This window comes from Otolemur garnettii, unplaced genomic scaffold (genome assembly GCF_000181295.1).
Source record: "Otolemur garnettii isolate 467f Iridium unplaced genomic scaffold, OtoGar3 scaffold00012, whole genome shotgun sequence".
In the NCBI taxonomy this organism is placed as follows: Eukaryota; Metazoa; Chordata; class Mammalia; order Primates; family Galagidae; genus Otolemur; species Otolemur garnettii.
The window spans coordinates 6,014,471-6,023,617 of record NW_003852407.1 but is presented as its reverse complement, the minus strand read 5'-3'; the positions used below and the strand labels follow the sequence as shown (position 1 = coordinate 6,023,617).

General features: G+C 34.4%; 1 protein-coding gene across 1 annotated transcript in view; it reads right to left on the bottom strand.

The window, feature by feature from the left end:
• PIAS2 (protein inhibitor of activated STAT 2) overlaps positions 1-9,147 on the bottom strand; it is a 106,727-nt gene that overhangs the window by 33,393 nt on the left and 64,187 nt on the right. The window contains exons 6-8 of the mRNA XM_023510164.1: positions 4,123-4,257; positions 1,902-2,007; positions 1,203-1,276 (exon numbers count right to left, since the gene is read on the bottom strand). Coding sequence (XP_023365932.1) covers positions 1,203-1,276; positions 1,902-2,007; positions 4,123-4,257 — 315 coding nt within the window. The remainder of the gene's footprint in view (positions 1-1,202; positions 1,277-1,901; positions 2,008-4,122; positions 4,258-9,147) is intronic.

The following is a 9,147-nucleotide window of genomic DNA, read 5'->3' as shown; positions in this document are numbered from 1 at the left end:
GAACCTTGTCGATGAGGTAAAGGGCCACGGCCCTCTGTCGGGTCCTCATTCCTCCTGATCTCCAGTCTGCCTGGTATTGGGAGCGGATCTCAGCCACAACCCCTTTCAAGCGTCGAGCTGTCTCATACTTTTGCCAATCTTTTTCTCCCTAAATACAGAAAATAAAAATTAAAGAACAATTTAAAAGTACATTCCGAAGACACTCTACAAATCTTAACTCATTAAACCAAGACCATCAGTTAGCACTTATCAGTTGCTGGAGCTGTGATGCCATGGCACTCTACCCAGGGGGATAGCTAGAGGCCCCGTCTCAAAAAAAAAAAAAAAGAATACAGAAAATAAAAATTATTGTGCAATTTAAAAGTACATTCCGAAGACACTCTACAAATCTTAACTCATTAAACCAAGACCATCAGTTAGCACTTATCAGGCCCCAGTCATATTATTACTTTAATACCATTTACAGTCTAATAAAAGCTCCTAAAATATGTATGTTTATTATTAGCTATGGATAAGCTACACATTAATTATGACAGATTACTCTGAGCCTAAAAAGTCATTTTCCCTATTCAATACAATGTCTTTTTGGGTTTTTTTTTTTAATTTAATCATTGCCTGATGAATGCAAAGAATTATAATGCTTAATCATGAAGATTCCTTAATGGGAAAAGATTAAAGTTCAGAATTCTATCATAATATTCATTCCTATACATACCCTTTTTTTTGTATTCTGATATTTATTTTTTATTAAATCATAGCTGTGTATATTAATGCAGTCATTGGGTGTAATGTGCTGGTTTCAGATACAATTTGAAATATTTTCATCAAACTAGTTAACATAGCTTTCATGGCATTTTCTTAGTTATTGTGCTAAGACATTTATATTCTACATTTAGTAAGTTTCACATGTACCCTGTAAGATGCACCATAGGTGTGGTCCCACCAATTATCCTCCCTCCACCTATCCTCTCCCCTCCCCTCCCTTTCCCCTTTCCCCATATTCTTGGGCTATAGGTGGGTTATAGCTTTCATATGAAAGCTATAAATTAGTTTCATAGTAGGGCTGAGTACACTGGATACTTTTTCTTCCATTCTTGAGATACTTTGCTAAGAAGAATACACATACCAACACATACTTTTATAGGTAAATTAATCACTTATAAAAAATACAATTTCCCAAAACATTTTGTTGCTTTACTTACAGGGCACATCAAGGACACCCGAAGGCTAGTTGTAGCAATTTCACTATCAGGATCTGCAGTAAGTTTTTCTTTAACTTTAAAAAGAGGAGGAGAACAATTAAAATTTTATAAAATTGTTGGTAACGTAAGAACAGAATAGAAATATATAGCATCTTACTTTATAATTTCCCAAACATTTTGACTAGGTTAAGAAACTAAGAAAACATTAAATATTAATATAGTGAAAATACAACCATACTCCCAATTTGAGGGTAAAGAATTACATACTTGCAAACTCTCAGACATGTTTAAATTTTTAAAATTTCTTTTTAAAAGTAAAACTGCTGGTAAAGAAGTTTCAAATCAGAAAGCTATTTCAAGACTTAAGAAAAAAACAATAAGAAGAGGAAGCTGAAATGGAGCAGTACCCTCAGCTTTTCTAACACACATTTATTACTGTTTTTATTAGGCTATATTGATTGTTTCCAATAATTTAGTTTGTAAGCAGAAAAAAAAATTCTTATACTTCTTTTGATAAGTAAAAACTATCTATATTTAGTAAAGGATCTGTGATTTTATTCACCAGGTAAAGTATACAAACTACTACGTTACAAGCTAAATAAATACTAACATAAATATTGATGTGTATGTAAGTTTTTATTGTGTTGTTTTTTTTCCATTATAGCATCTTAAATGCTCAGTCTTACAAATATTACTTACTTAGTGCTCTGGAATGATCGGGGTTTCTAATACCTTTCATTTTTAATCTCTGTAATAACATAGCTGATGTGAGCTGTCGTACAAGATATACAGACATGGAGTAATTCTACAAACAAAAAAATCTATATTAAAGACAGAAAATATTATCTTTATTTCATAAAATACTTATCTGGCTTCTAAAAATAACATTCAAAATAACTTCCACAGGAAAGTAAATGACTGGAAAGGGGACAAAATCAACTGGGCTACTTCAGGGAAAATAAAAGCTCAGTCATTTTAAAGGTATGTGTCAATCAATCACTTAAAACACCCACTGATAAGGGAAGATACACTGAATCAGCGGTTTTCAAACTGTTTCTTATTTACCAAAACAGGTACCTTAGAAGCTACTGTGAAAATGTACCCTCTCATGTCTGCTTCTAACCAGATTCATTCTACATTTATCTGCTTTATACAATGGGGCTCTCATATGAATTTTTACTTAAAAATGGTTCCACTGCAGGAACAAAGTTCAAATACCACTCTCATACTACCATGAACAGGTCAAAGAGTTCCAAAGTTGTAACTGTGGCAGAAGAGACCACTTGTCACATGGTCTTTGAGTATATCACACAAAGGAACCCAGTATCAGCTTTCTTTTGAGGAAAACTTTGATAAATTAACTCCTAATTCCTAAATAAACAGTTTACTGAGAAAGTGGCAGCTACTAAAGTTTATAAGACACATGATAAAAATCCAGAAGGCAAGGCCAGAAAATAATAGCATCTAATCCTGTACCTCTTAGATTTTAGGCTCATTGTTTCAAAGGAAACTTCATTAGTTATTTATAAAACTGAAGAGATAAAATATAATTTTACCTAAGTGCTAAAAAAAAAAACCACTATCTTACCATTTCCCTATATATAAACACACATACATATAGTTCATTCAATTGAGTCTATAGTATACATAATACTTCAGTTGCAAATCAAATATTTTAAATATTATTTTTTAATGCCCTTCTAAATATCTGAATACCCAATTTATCGTGCAAACTTCAGGTCAATTTATTTTAACTGCAAAAAGAGAATATTATTTCTATTACATGAAAAAGCTGCCAAATTTTCCATGTGTACAATCATTTTTTGAAATACACATGTTACTTCTTGCTCTGCAATTATCCTGGTGATAAAACAAACAAAATCCTGCTATAAAAATGTGCCTTAATCTTTCCATCCACAAAACCGGAATACTATCCTTTCCATAAAATAGGAACAATAAAGTTCATGTTCAGAAATTAACTTGAAATGTCTTTTCCAACTAATTTCAATTATATAAACAAGTAATTCTAAGATATAAATTCCCTCTTGTATTATCAGCATCTCAAAATTGATACATTTTGAATATAAGAAGAGCAGAAAGCCAGCTTCATCAACCTGAAGATGTAGAGGAAATAATATATTTCTAAGTAAATATTTTTATGCAAGATGCCCACATATTATCTGAAATATCAGCTGTTTATGTAAAGGCCAGAACAGATTATTTCTAATCACAACATGAGTACATTTAACCACCTCCCCCAAAGACTAATAAAGCTTTTTTCTTCTCCATAAATATTTATCTAAGGCTTCCTGTTTCTTAAACTACAACTTAAACACATATATACACACACACACACACACACAAATGAACATTATCTTAAGAAATATAAATATACATACTTCCTTTCCAGGAAAATGAAGAGATGATAATCAGGAAACCTGAGAGTTAAGTTTATAACCTTGGCCAGGCACAGTGCCTCACACCTATAATCTCAACACTCTGGGAGAGTGAAGTAGGTGGATGGCCTGCACTCAATTTGAGACCAGCTGAGCCAAGAACAAAACCCTTTCTCTATTAAAAATAGAAAAAACTAACCACGTGTCATGATGGGTGCCTGTAGTACCAGCTACTCGGGAGGCTGAGGCAAAGGGACCACTTGAGCCCAAGAGTTTGAGGTTGCTGTGAGTTAGAACTCCTTGGCACTCTACCCAGGGCACAGAGTGAAACTCTGTCTCAAAAAATAATAATAATAATAATAAGTTTTTAACCTTAAGAATCTCCACCTAGCCATCTATGAATTGAAAATGACTGCTTTTTAAAGACTATCATCAGAAAGCTAAAAGAGCTGGGGCCGGCACCCTAAGAAAAAACTCCCAGTGGGGTCACTCTCATAACTACTCATAGGAGCAGCTTTCCTTACCTTTCCAATTTCTGATGCCCAAGAAATAGAAATCTGGTTTGGCACAGCTGAAGATAACCTAACTAAAGATGTAATATTCAAGGGGCGTCCAGGGCGTTTCTGTTCAATCCCATTTTTAGGTGGTGGTGCGTAGCCCTATAACCATAAGAAAAAAAAATTATTTTAAATTCTCTGTAGAGGATTAAACATTTTCTCCAAGATAGATACAAGATCATGTCTAATTTCAGTTACATTAATTTATTTTTATTTTAGTCTGGAAATTACATAGCCCATATCTTATGATCACTAATCCAAAAAGAAGAAAATGATCTTTGCATAAGATTTTAAAATATTTCACAAGTCTGGAAAGGTAAAAAAAAAAAAAATCCATATTCCATCATTATAATTAAAGATGCTGCCATCCTGCTATACTGGCTATGAATATTCTTCCTTTTTATAGGAAAGTAGGCTTTACAGATAAAGTCACAAGTTTTGTAGTGATTCATTTTAGGAGGCCTTATTCAAAATATTCACATATTGGGGGTGGGAAAGAAGGAGAGCAAATGGAATTTTAAAAAATACATTAACACAAATTTCATTCTTAAAATCTTGTGACAAAATGCTTTCCACTGTCTTTTCTCTCAATAGAAATTTTTAAACAAGTTAACAAATATGGATAATCACTATTTTAACTATCATTGAATGAACTTGATGGCTATATTACTTATGCTTTAATCTACTTTTATCTGGTCATCAAATGTTTGTTTTAAACAGCAAATGTACTCATTTCTGATTCACAGTCTATCTAATTCTCAATTATCCCAAGATGTTTCAGACCAATTTCTTCTTTTTAAGCAGACTGATTTTTGTTTTCAAGACCAAATATGTTTTAGAAAATTTAAGTTTCTTAACTACGATTACCTTATTGTACTGTACCATATTCACTGAATCAAAGAAGCCACTGTAATTTAATTAAAGTATCACTGAGGAGAAAACACTAAGTTAATGATATACAGCAAAGAAACACAAGCAAAATGAATTAACACATTCCCTTTGGAAATACAGAAGAATCTTCTGAATCACTTTTCGCTCAGTCATCAATGCCAACATTTTCCACACAACACTCTCCTATACATAAAAGCAAGACCTTTAGGGATAAAGTATCTCTTAAACCTGTACTCCCTGGTGAGGCCTTGAGGCCTCGTAGTGTGCGCCTACAGTCCCAGCTACTAAGGAGGCTGATATGGAAAGGTTGCTCAACCCCAGGAGTTCAGAGTTTACATTGAGCTATGATGGTGCCATTGCACTCCAGTCTGGGCAACAGAGATCCCATCCCTTTAAAAATAAGCAAACACTATTTCCTTCCACTAATATATTTCAGATTTACTTTCTAGTCACTGACATCCTTAACTTGCATATATAAATGGTGATAACAATCTACATCTTAGGAGAATGTACTGATGAAAGGTTTTCAGACACCAGCCAGGATTTATGCTCCCTCCTCAAATGTCCTTAAATTATTTGTTTACTGAAAAGTCAAGGAGGTGCAGCTAATCAGTCATGCCATTGTAATAACCTGCACTTTTAAAAGTGCAGGCAATGACAATACATCACAGCTTCTGGATTTCTGCAATGTAAAAATATGCACCTCGAACACAATGAAAAGCAGCATTGCTAATTTATACAGCACAACTAAAAAACATACTCTACCTACATTTTGGGAACACTGATCACTACCTCATAAGAGGTAAGATAGTAATTATTAAGTAGTAATGTACATGATAACTTATAACCTACAACTTGTAACAAAATTTTGAAGATCATTAAAAATACTCTGAGCAAAGAAGTAAAAGACAAGTATTTAAGACTTTAGATAACCTGCACTATAATATAGAAATGGAAATAATTTGGTCTGGGGACAGACACACAGAAAGAGAGAGAGAGAGAAAGTTTATGTCCCTGTAAGTGTATGGAGGAGGGAACATCTAAATTTGTTCACGTAAAATGCAATAGTAAAGAAAAACATAAAAAAAAGCCCTCTTGCATGTATAAAGACTCTAAGGATTTAATGAGCAACAAACACAAAGATTATCAACATCAGTATCCAGGTAATTTTAAATAAAACTTCTGTTTTGCCTGATTTGGCTCAAAGATCTTCTAGTATGTGCAACAGTAGGTTGACCAAATAAAAACAATGGTACAGGGTCTGCCAAGAGGATAAAAATAACTCAGAACTAGCTAATGTGAACTCTGTAAATTGGAATTTGTACACAAGACAGTCTGACAGAGCAGAAGACAGCAACAAGAGTGGGGAGTAGCATTAGTGAATTTAAAGAATGAAATGCTAGTAAACTCATAATCATGTTGGTACTTGTCTCACTCACCGTTAAGTATTTCCAACCCATTCTCTAGCCCACTGTAATGGTAATTTTGAGTTATCTGGCATTTTCCCTCTAATCATTTAAGTTAACGGGCATTTTCCATTCAATCATTAGCACCAATTCCACCCATCAATTACCTGGTTGTTGAGATATATGTAGAAGTATATAAGGGTATAAGGAGAATTTCATTAAATAGAATGCTTAGACTTGGCACCTGTAGCACAGTGATTATGACAGTAGCCACATACACCCAGGCTGGCGGGTTTGAACCCAGCCCAGGCCTGCTAAACAACAATGACAACTGCAAAACTGTAACAAAAAATAGCTGGGCATTGTGGAGGGCACCTGTACTCCCAGCTTACTTGGGAGGCTGAGGCAAGAGAATAGCTTAAGCCCAAGAGTTGGAGGTTGCTATGAGCTGTGATGCCATAGCATTCTACCCAGGGCAACAGCTTGAGACTCTGTCTCAAAAAAAAAAAAAAGAAAGAAAGAAAGAAAGAAATGCTTGGCCTTTACCCATTTATAACAATTTTCTATATTTACAGTAAAAACAGAAGTTCATCTCACAGGGGATATATGAGGCAAATCTATAAGCTCTCTAAGTAAAGGCCATGGAGAGCACCAGACAAAACTTCATGTCAGTTTTGGCCTAACGCTTCAGTAACAAAAACCTTTTTACGTTACAGGCTCTGATGACATCTTACCCTACTTGCATCTGTGACAAAAGTCTACAACTGTTCAACTTAAATGTTTTCCTCTAAATTTTCTAATTACCACTATTGCTTTAATACTACCAATATGGATTCCCTTTTTTACTTCGTATTACAGAAATTTCCAAACATACACAAAAGTAGCAAGAATAGCAAGTATCTACCAACCAATTTCAATGAGTATCAATTGATACTTGTTTCACTTGCCTCTGGCCCCAATCTTCAACCTATCCTAAAACACACCACATAAATACATTTATTTTTGTCTTTATTTAAATCCAAATTTCAGACATGCCATTTGACTCACAGGCACTTTAATGCATCTCTAATAAGATCTTAAAAAAAAAAAGACAGTATCACAACCTTACAATATTAACCACAATTAAAAAATCATCTAATATGTGTTTCTATTCGGATTTCTCAGCTCCCTTCAAAGTAGCTTTTCTTTTTATCTTTTTATTATTGACCACTTCAAACATACACAAAAAGAAGTATAAACAAAATGCCCATATACTATCACTCAATTCAATAGTTTATGTATTCATAAACAGTCTTTACTGGTTCTGCCTCACCTCTTCCAGATTATTTTAAAGCAAATTTCAGACCTATTTTTTCCATATATAGTTTGGTATAAAAGATGTCCTTTTTCATATTAAATCAGAATTAATTTTGTCTCTGAATTCTCCCCTGCCACACACATGTGCATGCACACAAACACACACAAACACCTTTCCAATGCCATTGTTCTACTGCAGAAACCAGACCTTCCGACCTAATGGATGACTTCACATTCTGGATTAGATAGACTGCTTCTCCATGGTATGAAGTTTTATTGCTCTATCTCCCATACATTTTAAAAACTGATAATTAGTTGTATAAGCTTGGTTAAATTTGAGCCCAAGTTTTTAGACACAAAACCTTTACAAGGAATGTTGCATATTTCCGATGGTACTATATCATAAGGCACTTGAGGGCTGCTCGCCTTATTTCCAGAGCAAGATTGATCAGGAGTTGAGGGATTGTCAGCCTGATTCCTCCACTATAGAGTTCACCATAAAGCTTTGGCCTAATAATATTCATCAGTGTTTACCTAGATCTACTATATAATTATCAACTGAAGAATAGTGATTTTCTAATTCTTTTACTCCTTGTGATTGTATTAAGTGAAATGTTTCAAGAAAGAACTTAACCACATCAACTTCTGGTTACCCTGAAACAAATAATTTTTTCCCTTTATTATCAGAGTAATAAGCTGGTACAACCTGTAGTTGTTTTAGTATGATTAAAAATCATTTACATGTTTGATGGTCTTGAGTCTACTGTTGTTTTTATTCTTTCAGATGCCAAAATTAGCCATTTTAGGTGAAAAGGAGCCTTTTTTTTTTGGAGGCAGCATCTATGTCACCCTCAGTAGAAGGCTGTAGCGTCACAGCTCACAGCATCCTCAAACTCTTGGGCTTAAGCTATTCTCTTGTCTCAGCCTCCCAAGTAGCTGGGACTATAGGCCCCCACAAAGCCCAGGTATCTTTTTGTTGTAGCTGTCATTGTTGTTTATAGCAGGCCCAGGCCGGGTTCAAACCCGTCACCCCCACTGTATGTAGCCGGCTTCCTAACCACTGAGCAATGGGCACCGAGCCAAAAGGAGCCTTTTCAAATTGGGGTGTGTGCACATATGTGTGTACATGTTTTTAAAAGAAAATTCTGACTTTACATCAAGTCCAGATTTACTATGAAGCAGACCACTGGGGTGACTAATATATAGCATCAGGAAACAGAAATCTATGAACTCAAAAGTAAAAATTATTAGAAGGGGACCAATACTGACAAATCTTATGGTTGCACCAAGAGCAACTACTTGGGAGATTTTACCAACTTTTATACCATACATTCTCTCCATTCTCAGGAATCTTTCAAAAAAAGTATTCTTCCCTGTCCACACTTCTTCCTTCCTGCAG